The 13,592-nt window shown below is 36.7% G+C and overlaps 1 protein-coding gene across 1 annotated transcript in view; it reads right to left on the bottom strand.

Annotated features, from left to right (window-relative positions):
- Kiaa1107 (KIAA1107 ortholog) overlaps positions 1-13,592 on the bottom strand; it is a 65,146-nt gene that overhangs the window by 46,091 nt on the left and 5,463 nt on the right. The window contains exons 2-3 of the mRNA XM_013018376.1: positions 10,558-10,755; positions 6,216-6,412 (exon numbers count right to left, since the gene is read on the bottom strand). Coding sequence (XP_012873830.1) covers positions 6,216-6,412; positions 10,558-10,755 — 395 coding nt within the window. The remainder of the gene's footprint in view (positions 1-6,215; positions 6,413-10,557; positions 10,756-13,592) is intronic.

Genomic DNA, 13,592 nt, shown 5'->3' with positions numbered 1-13,592 from the left:
AGTGGTAAATTCAAAATAAAACAAAAATTTAAATCATCTATATTTTTTTCTTTGAAATATTTAAATATTGATAGACCTTTACACACATTTAAACAAAATTATATATCAAAATGAATTTACTTCATGAACATATGAATTAGAAAGTCAGAAAATTTTCTAATTTTCATATTCTTTCCAATATCTAATTTCTTCCCTTTCCCTGTGCTACAGTTTGGATGTTGACTGTCCATGCATTAAAGGCTTAGTCTCACGAGTGGTGATACTAGAGGTGCTATGGACCCTTAGGAGCCAAGCAGGAGGTCCTTAAGGCATAAGGAGTGTACCCTTAAAGGAGACTGTGTGTTCCTAGCCTTTTCCTCTTTCTCTTTCTTCTTTCTCTTTTTTACTAAATTAAGTTTGACATGAGGCTGTCTCCACACTTGGGAGTTCTTACACAGTGAACTACAACCTAGTTTACTAAGAAACATGCCACAACATAACTTAGCACTATATATTTTTTATAACACATAACCATATCTCAACTAATCACAAGCAGACAAATTTAACACACTCAGACAACTGACCATACTATGTCCAAATAAGGCTAAGACCTACCTGTAACCTATCATACTATTTCCATTCTTTATATATATATTTCTATAAATATTCAGTGCTCAGGTTGTAGGGTAGAGCTCTCTGGGATTTTTCTAGTTCTAAATTCTGCCTGATTAATTGTTCCTTGTTCAATTAAACTCAATTCAACTCACATTAAATTTGCTTTGTCTAAAGATTTCCTTTTAACAACATTAGTTCAGAAACTTTATTTGACACACTTGACAAGGCTCCCACTAACCAAATTATAAGCCTAGAATATAAACTACAATGCCAATATTACCTCTACCTTCCAAAGAGATCCAGAATCCAATCACTACTCAACATCTCTACTGTTATAACCTAGTCCAAGCTACAACCAATTCTCACCTGGATTCCTACAATAACTTCCTAAGAGGCATCCCATTCTGGACCCATACAATTTATTTCAAAACAATATCCAGATACTTTTTTAGATGTAATTCAGATCCTGGTTTATCTCATTTGAGAGCATTCTTATGGTTCTAATCCATTTCTTTTAGAGTGAAAATCAGCAATTTTGGCATTGTCTTACAAGGCCCTAGAAACTCTGGCTCACTGCCTCTCTGACTTGAATGTTTACTACTTTGCTCAGATCTATATTGAGCTCTTTCTTGTTTCACCAACATGACAGGTATGCTTTTATTGTAGGTTCTTTGTACTGACATTTCTTCTGTCTTGAACACTTCTCCAAGACATCCAAATGGCTAGCTCCCTACCTCTTAGAATTTTTTTAGCCATCGTTTTTTCAATAAAGCCAAGTCTGACAGCCCTATCTAAAACTATCCCTCCCTCACTACCTTTTCTAATCCTTCCTCTATCATACTGATATCATACTGCCCATCTTCTAACTTCTTCACAATGTTAATTGTTTATTTTTCCATCCCACTCTATCTTTTCTAACCAGAATGTAAGGTCCAATAGGACTGGAAATCCATTTTAGTCATTGATGCATTCCCCAGATCTACAACAGTGCCTGATACAGTAGATACAAAGTATTTATTGGCTGAATAAATATATCATATATAAAAAATTTAAGGAAAAATATAAAACCTCAACCAGAATTAGAAGAATGAAGGTAGAGATTCTATTTCCTCTAGAATTCCTAGAAGATTTAAAGTATATAATTTTTTTTTGGTCGGTCATGGGGCTTGAACTCTTGTCTGGGCTTGGGCGCTATCCCTCAGCTCTTCAGCTCAAGGCAAGTGCTCTACCATTTAAGCCACTTCTGGTTTTCTAGTGGTTTATTGGAGATAAGAGTCTCATGGACTTTCCTGCCTGGGCTGGCTTTGAACTGTGATTCTCAGATATCAGCCTCCAGAGTAGCTAGGATTATAGGCGTGAGCCACCAACACCCAGCTGAAGTATATAATTTATTGGGAGAAATGAAAATATTAGAAATTTAAAAATTAAAACTAATTGGTTAGATTGTAATATGTAAAGCATGACACCTCTCATTAACATATTCAAATAGTCTACTGAATTTGAGTATATGGCTTAATACATACATTTGTTCTTGGTCCCAAGTTCATTGCATAGGCACCTAAAATCCTTGGAATTTCACTCCTGCAGTCAAAGAAGTGTCTTTTTTTGTTGTTATTGGTCGTGGGGCTTGAACTCTAGGCCTGAGCGCTGTCCCTCAGCTCTTCAGCTCAAGACGAGCGCTCTACCACTTGAGTGATAGTGCCACTTCCAGTTTTCTGGTGGTTTATTGGAGATCAGGAGCTTCATGGACTTTCCTGCCCTAGCTGGCTCAGCTCTGAACCGTGATCCTCAGATCTCAGCCTCCTGATTAGCTAGGATTACAGGTGTGAGCCACCAGCACCCGGCCAAAGGGGTGTCTTTTGTCATTCATAAATAAGCCCTCTGACCACACCTATGTTTATGCCAGTGAAGTGAATTATTGTGAGTCCCCTAGGTAACCTTCAATACAGGAAAAGTCTCTAGAAGACAACCTATACCCAAACTTCTGGGCAGGGGTGGAGCTGGAGAATGAGATTAAAAACCAAACATGTAAATTGTTTTTGTTGTTGTTATTATTATTATTATTGTTGGTTGTGGGGCTTGAACTCTGGGCCTGGGCGCTCTCACTCAGATCTTCAACTAAAGGCTAGCGCTCTACACTTGAGGCACAGTGCCACTTCTGGTTTTCTGAGTCATTTATTGGAGATAAGAGTCTGATGGACTTTCTTGCTGGGGCTGGCTTTGAACCATGATCCTCAGCTCTCAGCCACCTGAGTAGCTAGGATTATAGGCATGAACGATGGGCACCCAGCTTGTTTTGTTTTTATTAGATGTTAGAGTGCTTGCTTGCTACAGAAGCACTCTACCACTGAGTTATATTCACAGTCTGAGTTATCAAAACTCATGAACAGTGATTTAGGGTTCTTCCAGGTCACTGAACATAGTAACAAGCTGCAAAGGTAGAGAACTTAAGAAGTCAAGGCAGCTTTATGTACCTTGCCTCATACTTTGTAGTATATCTGCCTTCTATTTGGCTACTACTTGAGTAGGCCTGAGATGGCTGCATCTGTATTGAACATGTTTAGATTTTTTCCTGTCAGTATTCCCTAGACAATGCAGTATAAAACCAACTAATATAGCCTTTGAATTGTACTAGGTATAAGTAATGTACAGATGGGGTAAGTTATTATTAAAAACTTTTTCTCTCAAAAAATGTCCTGCACTGGAAAAAAGGCCATACTTCCTATAAGACTTCATAATGTGGCTTCTGCTTATGTTTCTAGACTCATTTCACTTCTTACTGCTTCCATTCCTGTCATCTAATGTACCCTAATCCTACAACAAACCATTTCTGATTTTCTAGGCTGTATGTCTGGTTCCCTATGCTTCCAGGCATATAATCATGTTTATTTTGCCTGGGACACTCCTCTCTTGAAGTGTTTTTGCATAGTTAACCTGATTTTTCTTTGGGATTCAATTATAAAGCTATTCTCCATGTAGCTTTCTCGAGAACCCTTAGTATCCTACTTATGTCCTTTTAGTTGTACATTACCCACCTGACTATATCTTCAAGTGGTTTGCAGAAGGAACACCATTCATTCTTATATCTTTAATGCTAGCACAGAGTAGATAATTAAAAGTGTGAGCACTAGAATGGCATTCCAGGACTAAGTAGCAAGTGTAATGACACAGAGGGAACAGACAGATTTCTTGAATGGAAACACCAAATAATTCAGTAAGAGTATAACTTCAAAGGTTTGAGGGGCTGGGAAATTGGCTCAGTGGTAGAGTGCTTGCCTTGCACGCATGAGGCCCTGGTTTCGATTCCTCAGCACCACATAAGCAGAAAAAGCTGGAAGGGGCGCTGTGGCTCAAGTGGTAGAGTGCTAGCCTTCAGCTAAAGAGCTGAAGGACAGTACCCAGGTCCAGAGTTCAGGCCCCAAAACTGACAAAAAAAAAAAGAGGTTTGAGGGGGCTTTAGAATGAGGAGGCAGCAAAGTGATTTAAACTTAGGCTATTGGGGAGAAGGGGTAGTTGTGGAGGTGGGAGGAAAGGTAGGGGCAAAATAAAGGAGGAGGCAACAATGCTCAGTAGGAAATGTACTCATTACCTTGCTCATGTAACTGTAACCGCTCTGTATTTTTACAATAAAAATTGTACAAAAAAAAGAAATGCAAAGAACAAAAAAACCAACTTAGGCTATAGGACATGTTGAGGAATGACATAAACAGACTTGTAATTAATGCTTTTCTATACAACACAGATGGAGGGTGGCATAACTAGGGTTTGGAAACTACTTAGTTTTAAATTCTAAGCAAAATGGCAAAGTTCTGAGCCAGGCACCTGTGGCTCATGTCTATATTCCTAACTACTCAAGAAGCAGAGATCTAGAGGACTATGGTTCAAGGCCATCCCAAGCAGAAAAACCCAAGAGACCCTATCTCCAAAATAACCAGAAAAAAATGTGTGGCTGGAAGTGTGGTTCAAGTGACAGAGTGCTAGCCTAACAATCATGAGTCTTGAGTTCAAACACCAGCACTACCAAAACATAAAAAATAAACAAAATGGCAAAGTTTAAAATGGCAGATTAAAGAAAATGAAGTCCTTAAGAATATTTAGTTATTTTTATATTTTGTTGGTCATGGAGTTTTTCTGCCCTTTACCACTTTGAGCCACAGCTCCATTTCCAATTTTCTGGTGGATAATTGGAGATAAAGCTTCTCAGGGACTTCCAAAATTAAGGTTGGTGTTTCCCTCCCTCCCTCCCTCCTTTCTTCCTCTCCCGATCCTTTCTGGAAAAGATGACACAGAGATCTGATTATAGCCTATAAAATTTTGGTGTTTCCTAATTCTAATATTCCACTCCTGTGATACACTGCCAGAACATAAGCAGTTTAATGGTAGAGACTGGTATTAAGATGCTCTATGGCTAATATATGGTCCAGAGAACACAGGTTTCCTGCCAGAACACACACAGACACAGACACACAGACACACAGACACACAGACACACACACACACACACACACACACCTGCATGTGCATCTATCCCCCCCCCACACCTGCATGTGCATCTATCCCTGTTTCTACCAAGTCATAACTAGTTTTATAAGCAAATTTAAAAGTCTTTTGCAGTGTCCTCAATTATTTTTTTATTGTGAAAATACTGTACAGAGGAGTTACAATTACATGGGCAATGTCCTCAATTATGGTCTTCAAATATTTGTGTATTTCTTAACCATATAACATAGTTATATGGTAATACTAGACTACCATTTTGCTTAGGTTATTATCTTTTTTTTGGAGGTGGGGGGGTCCGGTCGTGGGGCCTGAACTCTGGGCCTGGGAGCTATCCCTCAGCTCTTCAGCTCAAGGCTAGCACTCTACCACTTGAGCCACAGAGCCACTTCCGGCTTTTATCTTTTTGCTTATGTGGTGCTGAGGAATCGAACCCAGGGCCTCAGGCATGCAAGGCAAGCACTCTACCACTGAGCCACCTTCCCAGCCCCAATATGTACATTCTTTAAAATGTATGTATTCCAAAAATGTACTAACAAAAAATTGCTGTTGGGCTGGGAAGGTGGCTCAGTGGTAGAGCGCTTGCCTTGCATGCCTGAGGCCCTGGGTTCAATTCCTCAGCACCACATAAGAAAAAACCCGGAAGTGGCACTGTGGCTCAAGTGGCAGAGCGCTAGCCTTGAGCTGAAGAGCTGAGGGACAGCGCCCAGGCTCAGAGTTCAGGCCCTACGACCGGACCAAAAAAAAATAAATAAATAAAAAGAATGTACATATTATATTTAGCTGACTATAACTGACTACCATATCTTTATTGGTATAGAATAGATACAAAGACAGGTAGAAGTTCTTTTAGGTAAAAGAGAATTGTGAATTATGTGTAGATTTATTCATAGTAATTAATAATATTTATAATAATCCCATTCCAGTTTTTCAATTGGGGAAAAATGGGAGTTGACCACACTAGTATTTTCCTTTCTCTATATTTTTTATATTTAATGGCTTTATATAGCTACTTAGATTAAAATAAAGGTATAGCAGCTTTTTAAGAATTCTTTTCTCTATGTCCGGATATATTTTTTTCCATGGTTATAAAGTTTATAAAAATTCAACAAAAAATACCTCACCATTGGAAATTAAGTTGTCATCGCTATCAGTGACATCCTCTAGAATTTCATGCTTCTCAAGAGAACATTCAGATGAATTTTTATACTTTTGAAAATTAGAGTCAAGTTTCATTTGAGGCACATCACTTTCCACTATCATTTTTTTAATCATTTCCTCTTCATAGTTTTTTATGTTTCTGTTTGATGAATATATAATCCTAAAAGACAAAATATAAAATAATAAGTGATTTTTAAATAGAAGGTCAATTTCTCCAATGTGCTGCTTTCATATACAACCTGTATCTATTTTATACAAAACATATACAATTACATACACATATACATACATAAAACATAACAACATAACCTTTTTAAAACCATTTAGTATGGACTATAGAAAGTTCAATTCAAAATAATAAAAAGTTTAAAAACAGTCAATAAAATTTTTAATGTTAAAAAGGGATATTGATACTAAAACAGTAGCTAACTTAACTAGACAAACCCAGAAAGACACAATTATTCTAAGGAAGAAGTCATCAAGACTAAGGAAGAAACAGATAATATGAATAGATCTTAAAAAGAGTAAATTAGTAACAAAAAACCTCCCACAGTTTTGCACAGTAGTACATCCAGTTGTATGGGAGGTATATGGCCAGCCCTAAGGAAAATAAAAGACCCTACCAGAAAAAAATAAAGCAAAAAATGGCTTGAGGCATTGGTCAAGTGGCCTGGCAAGCATGAGGCACTGAGTCTAAACTTATTTCCAGGCCTAGAAATATAAAGGCTATAATGGAAAAAAAATAGATAACACCTAAGAAAGCTATTTTGTAGCTTGACGGTTTATTGATGGTTTATTCTTATACCTTCCAGTTATTGATGTTAAATTGAAAATTTCCAAGTCCTCCCTCTTTTCTTTCTCTTTCATACATATACATCTTCTCAAAACAGTAACAGTGTATTTCTTCTTGGGAAGTCAAAGATTTTTATGATCCTCATTGGATTTTAATCACAAAGTCATAAAGTAAACACTACTTTCCATTCACTCGAGCTATAACTGGTTACTGAATATTAAACATTTCAAAAAAATCATTTTATAATCAAGAACACAACAAAAAGTAGCAATAGTTTACATTTTTACTAATTAAAGAGAAAGAATGTAAAATGAAGAGACTTACAAAGGATTGAATTTCATACAGCAAATATGCAAAATCTATTTTATAAACATTTTTACTAAAACCCTTTAAGCACTGTTTTCCATCCTCTTTATGCATTTTCTTAACATAAGACAAATTTCAAGGTAATCAGCTAAAGAAAAAGGAAAGTCCAACACACGTACTTTCAATGTGGAAGCCAATGGATGAAATATCATTTGTGGTATAGACATCAATGAGACAAGCAACCTAATCTCAAGGAGCTTATGCAACCATAGACATAGATAACTAGTCTAATACACAAACAGAATATGATTAAATGCTTAAGACAGTCCAAGGTAAAGATGCTACGAAGCACAAAACCAGTTATTCAAACTTCTTATTTTAGATAAGAAAAAAGAGGCTGAAAAAAACACAACAAGATAATGAATGCAGAGGCAGAAGGCAGTTCGCTGTCTTGCTGCCAAGTCCAGGGCTTCCTTTACTCTCCCACACTATCTCTAATTCAATCTTTTCTTCCCTGTTACTTCTTTATTTTATTTTTTTGGGTCCATTGTGGGGCTTGAACTCTGGGCCTGGGCACTGTCCCTCAGCGCTTCAGCTCAAAGCTAGCGCTCTACCACTTAAGCCATAGCTCCACTTCCGGATTTTTACTTTTTGCTTATGTGGAGCTGAGGAATCGAACCCAGGGCCTCATGCATACCAGGCAAGCGCTCTACCACTGAGCCTCCTTCCTAGCCCCTTCCCTGTTACTTCTTATGATGACTAATAGAGGGTAATATTGATACAATATCTCTCTTTCTCTAATGCATAAAATTTTGACTTATTCCCAGGATCTTCTGTTAAGCTCAACACCTAAAACTCAACAACTTCAGGAATGTATAATTTCATAGTGCAAACTACTATGAATAACATTTGTTCATTGTTTACTATATTCCAGGCTACTGGGCCATGTTTTCAGATGATGGAGTTAATGGTCAGTGATTAGTACAAGTGAGTACATACATGCAGAAATGGTAGACATGCCTTGACTAAAAATCCTGCTCTTACAACCACTCCACTATACAGTTTAAAACTGATATTTGGAATTTATTGATAGTTCTCAAAAGAAGATGCAAAAATGGAAAATAAATGCAGGAAAATATACTCAACATCATTAGTTATCATGGAAATAGAAATGAAAAGTTCAATGAGATACTAGCGTAGTCCCCTAGGACAGCTAAAATTAAAGACAGAACATTGCACAAGTGGTGCTAAGGCTATGGAGAAACCAAAATCTTGTACATTGCTAATGTGAATGTAAAAATGGCCATTTTAGAAGCATCTGGTTGTTCCTCACAAAGGTGAAACATTAGCTAACAATTTCACTCCTACATATTTACCCAAGAGAACTGAAAACATAGATTTACGCAAGAACTTGTAAGTACTGGGAATGTAGCTCAGGAGCAAGCGCTTGCCTCACTAATGCAGAACCCTGCATTCCTTCCCTACCACTGTAGGGAAAAAAAATAAAACAAAAAAACTGCACGTGAATGTTCACAGAAGCATTATTCATAATAGCCAAAAAATTAGGAAAAAACTTAAATGGCCATCAACTATGAATGAACAAATGTGGATAGGTATAAATTAGATATCATTCAACAAATGAAGTACAGAATTAGATTTTCCTATTATTTAGCTGGTAAGTTTCTAAATTCATAAAACACCAGTCTCCAAAATTACTGAAATATTCAACTGATGATCCATTTTCAAAAATTTCTGACTTCATGACTGATTGTCATTCTGTGTCAAAACTTATCTCCAATGTGGTGGTATTAAAAGGTGTGACACTTGGAAGATTAGATCATAATGGCAGGACCCTTTAAAAGGACATCCAAGGGGGTTTGTTCACCACTTCTGCTGTGTGAGGACATAGAAGGTACCACCTAGAGGAACTAGTCCTCATCTGACACCAAATCCACTGGCATCTGTAACCAGGAGTACTCAGCCTCCAGAACCATGGTGATAAATTGTTGCTGTTTTAAGTTATCCAATCTGATATTTATTATAGCAGCCCACATGGACTAAGATATAAATCATTGGAATAAAACCAGTTATGACCTCATACTTTACATGCATAATGTTATCTAAAACAGGGGTGCAAAAGATCAATCCATGGGGCTATAAGGCTTTTTTGCTTTTTTTTTTTTTTTTTCAGTCGTAGGGCCTGAACTCTGGGCCTGGGCACTGTCCCTTAGCTCTTCAGCTCAAGGCTAGCCCTCTACCACTTGAGCCACAACACCACTTCTGGCTTCTTCTGTTTATGTGGTGCTGAGAAATTGAACTCAGGGCCTCATGCATGTGAGGCAAGCACTCTACCACTGAGCCACCTTCCCAGCCCACTTACAAGGCTCTTGAAACCATTTGGTACATGATATGAAATATGCTTTACACTGGTTGCCTGTATCCTATCTACCTTTATTGATAATTTTGTATGTTCCGTAATGATGTGATATTCAAGAGGTCCTTGGAAGAAATGTTTCCCTACTTGTGGTAAGCTTTGAATATCAATAACACAGAAGTCAATATGCAGCAATGTTTTTCAACAGAGGACATGTCCTTCCAGAAGAAATCTGGCACTGTCTGAAGACATTTTAGTAGTCACAACTAAACATCATAAAATATACAATACTACAGCAAAAGAAATTATTTAACCCAAAATGTCAATACTAATCATCATTTAAATTACCACAGGGCTAGGAATGTAGCTAAGTGGTAGAGCATTTACCTAGCATGAAGTCCTGTTCCCACAAAAAACAATTACCAGAGAAAACATCATTCATTTTCTTTCTTCCTTGCCCATCCCCCTTTCTCAAGATTAAAAAAAAATCTCGTTTTGAGGACTGTACCCAAGGCTTGACCTCTGCGCTACATCCTCACCTCAAATTAGTCGTCTTCTTTTTTTTTGAGCTAGTATCTCGCAATATAACAGAGGTTAGCCTCAAACTCTGTCTTAGCCTTCTGTGTTCCAGGATTGCAGGTATGCACCATCACACTCAGCAGATCAGTCCAATACTAAGCCTCTACTATTTTACTTAGACTTCACAAATTACTAAGGTGGTTTAAAACTTAAATAAATAGTTCCTATTAGGTTGTAAAACAGATTAAATAGACATACACGTATTTTTAAACAACTCCACATTAAATATAAGAAGAAAAAAGAAAGCACTTACTGTAAAAATTTTCTAAATTCTGAAGCTTCAACATTTTTCACAGGAAAAGGCCCATGATTCGCTAAACTATTTGATGACTTTCCAATAATATGAAAATAGAAGTCAGAAACTCTTGCTAAAAGGATTGCTTTGTGTACTTTGAACAAAGTGCCATCTATAGAGAAAGTAACATCTGTATGAATTTCTTCCTTTAAAAGCCTGTAAGGAATAACAGTTTAATTAGTGTTGCTAAAATATGTAATATTTATTCTTTTATAAAAACAGGTTTAAAATAACATAGACTCTTAAAAATACAGAGGGAACAAAAATAGAAAGCAAGATTTGTTCTGGGTTCATCCCAAAGAATACTGCTTAACACTGTCTTAGAATCTAAATTTTTCATTATTTTTATTATCTTTAAATAGTTGTATAAAAGGGTTTTAATTCAACATGTCAATTTGTGAGTATGATGCATTTGATCAGTATTAATCATTTCATCATAATTTTTAAAACTTTATATTGCAAAGATAATTTCACTAAACAAGTAGACTTCTTTCAAAATATAGTTTTCTTAATAATTCATTCTAGTACTACAGTTTATTTTCTGCTACTTAGGTTGATTTTCCTTTAATATATACCCCTTTCTTACTTTTTATTAGCAAACATTAATAATACGCAGTTTCACTGTGATAATTCCATAGGTGACAACACTGTACTAAAATATACATTTGTTACACAGAGCACAAAATTAACATTTCTGACTAATATAATTTTTAAAAATTCTAAAATTGAAGCAAAAAAAAGTGAGCGGTCAACAAAAAAAAACCAGACATAACAATAGACAATTCAGATTAGAAACTGGTTCACTTTGTTCCGTTAATTACCAAGTCTGAAATGCAGGCTTGGATGTCAAGAATGTGACATTTAAATCCTTTTCCATTCCCACCAAATAGAATTAATCATGTTCTAATCTATTATTTAAAATGATGGATTTAGGGGTGAACCTATTCAAATCCCTCTGCTAGTAGGCAGACACCGTTATGGTAAATATCACTGACTGATTTCCCCTGTGATGGAAGAAGAGAAATCAATCTTATAATAGAAACTTTCATACTATAATCTTTGACACTCTGAAGTAACTATGTATTTATACTCTCTAAATACTAATAACTTGTATCACTATGGCAATATCATCACTATAGCAATGCCATCAGTATCATCAAGGTATATATTCTCAGAGGACTTCTGTATTGCAAGATATAATTGGCAATCACACCAGTACAGCATAGGAAGTGCAAGTAATGGGTAAAGATATCCATTACTGTGAGAGCTTGGAGAGTTGCCAATGACACTCGCACTCCCTGAAGACCAAACTAATGGTTCCTTCTTCTAATCCCATTATACTCAGTACATGCCTCTATTACAGAACATCTGCTGTTGCATCATTATTACTTCTATCTTGTCTTTCCCCCACTAGACAATGAACTGAAGGCCAAAAACTGTGGATCTTCAATATACAGCAAGAGTTCAGTATCTGCTTGTTGAATGATCCAACTTTATGTTGAACAACAACAAAAAATACATCAGAGTACAAACACTTTCAAAATCTTGGAAACAATGAGCAAACAGTTTGGTCAATATTTCCATTTTTTTGGTCAATATTTTCATCAGCAAATTATTTTCATAGGAAACTTTAAAATTATACAGAAGTATGTTCTCTTATATTTCAATTGAAAATTCAAATTGTACACTCAAGTTGTTCCTCCCCACTTCCCTACCCTTACTCCCTACCCTTCCTCAAATGAAAAGGAAGCACTGCAGATGTTAGCCAACAACTCTTACCAGGGAATCCAGTTCATACTAGATACTCATGAGTATTTGCTAAATAAAATAAAAGCTAACATGTATAAAAAACTGTTGGTGTGAAAAATATATTTATTATAATATGTGTGACAATGTCTTGTATCTTTCACAAATACCAACAAAAACTATCTGACTCAGACTGGTTTAAACATTAAAGGCTCACCTAAAGTCTACAAGGGCAGACTGGAGTAAAGTCTCATTATTGTCAATGCCCAGGTTCTCTCCAGCTCTGTCAAATACTTTATTAGCCTGTCTTAGTCCATCTTGTGCTGTTAGAATGGAACAGCCTAGTGGATAGTTATAATGAACAGGAACTTGTTGGCTCATAGCTCTAGAGACTAGAAGAGCAGTCTCAAGGTGCTGGTACTTGACAAGGGCCTCCTTGCTACATCACTGCATGACAGAAGACAAAAGGGAAAGGGAGAACAAGAGGAGACTATACTGTTTTTGCTTTGAGACAGAGTCTTTCCATGTAGCCCAGGCTGGCCATGAACTCTTGATCGTCCTGCCTTAGCTGTGCACATTCAACTACAGACTTTAATAAAAACACCAAACTCACTCATGTCCTGATCACTATTCAAAGGTCCTTCAACTTAAAATCACTAACAATGGCAGCTCAATTTCAGCTTGGATTTTGGAGGGGATAAATATTCAAATCATAGCATAACCTGTCTAAAGCATAAACCCAGTTTATGGTAAAACCCAGTTATCACTAAACATTTACTGTACTAAGCAGCAGGAACAGAAATGGGATTGCATTAAACTGCAGAGTTTCTGAATAGCAAAGGACATAGCTAGCAGGATAAATAGAAAGGCCAGAGAATGGGAGATCTACCAGCTATACATCAATCAGACAAGGGCCTCATATCTAAAACATACTTAGAACTCAAAAAATTAAGTCCCCCAAAAACAAATCCTCAAAGAAACAATAACCCTATTATTAAATGGGCTAAAGACTTAAAAGAAAGTGCACTCTGAAGAAATAAGAATGGCCAATAGACACATAAGGAGATGTTCAACATCTCTGGCCATAAAAGAAATGCAAATCATGGGCTGGGAAGGTGGCTCAGTGGTAGAGCGCTTGCCTTGCATGCTTGAGGCCCTGGGTTCGATTCCTCAGCACCACATAAGCAAAAAGAAAAAAAGCCAGAAGTGGTGCTGTGGCTCAAGTGGTAGAGCACTAGCCTTGAGCT

This window comes from Dipodomys ordii, unplaced genomic scaffold, assembly GCF_000151885.1.
Source record: "Dipodomys ordii isolate 6190 unplaced genomic scaffold, Dord_2.0 Scaffold39, whole genome shotgun sequence".
NCBI classification, from domain to species: domain Eukaryota; kingdom Metazoa; phylum Chordata; class Mammalia; order Rodentia; family Heteromyidae; genus Dipodomys; species Dipodomys ordii.
Note: the sequence above shows the minus strand (reverse complement) of the source record. Positions and strands in the feature narration are given on the sequence as shown.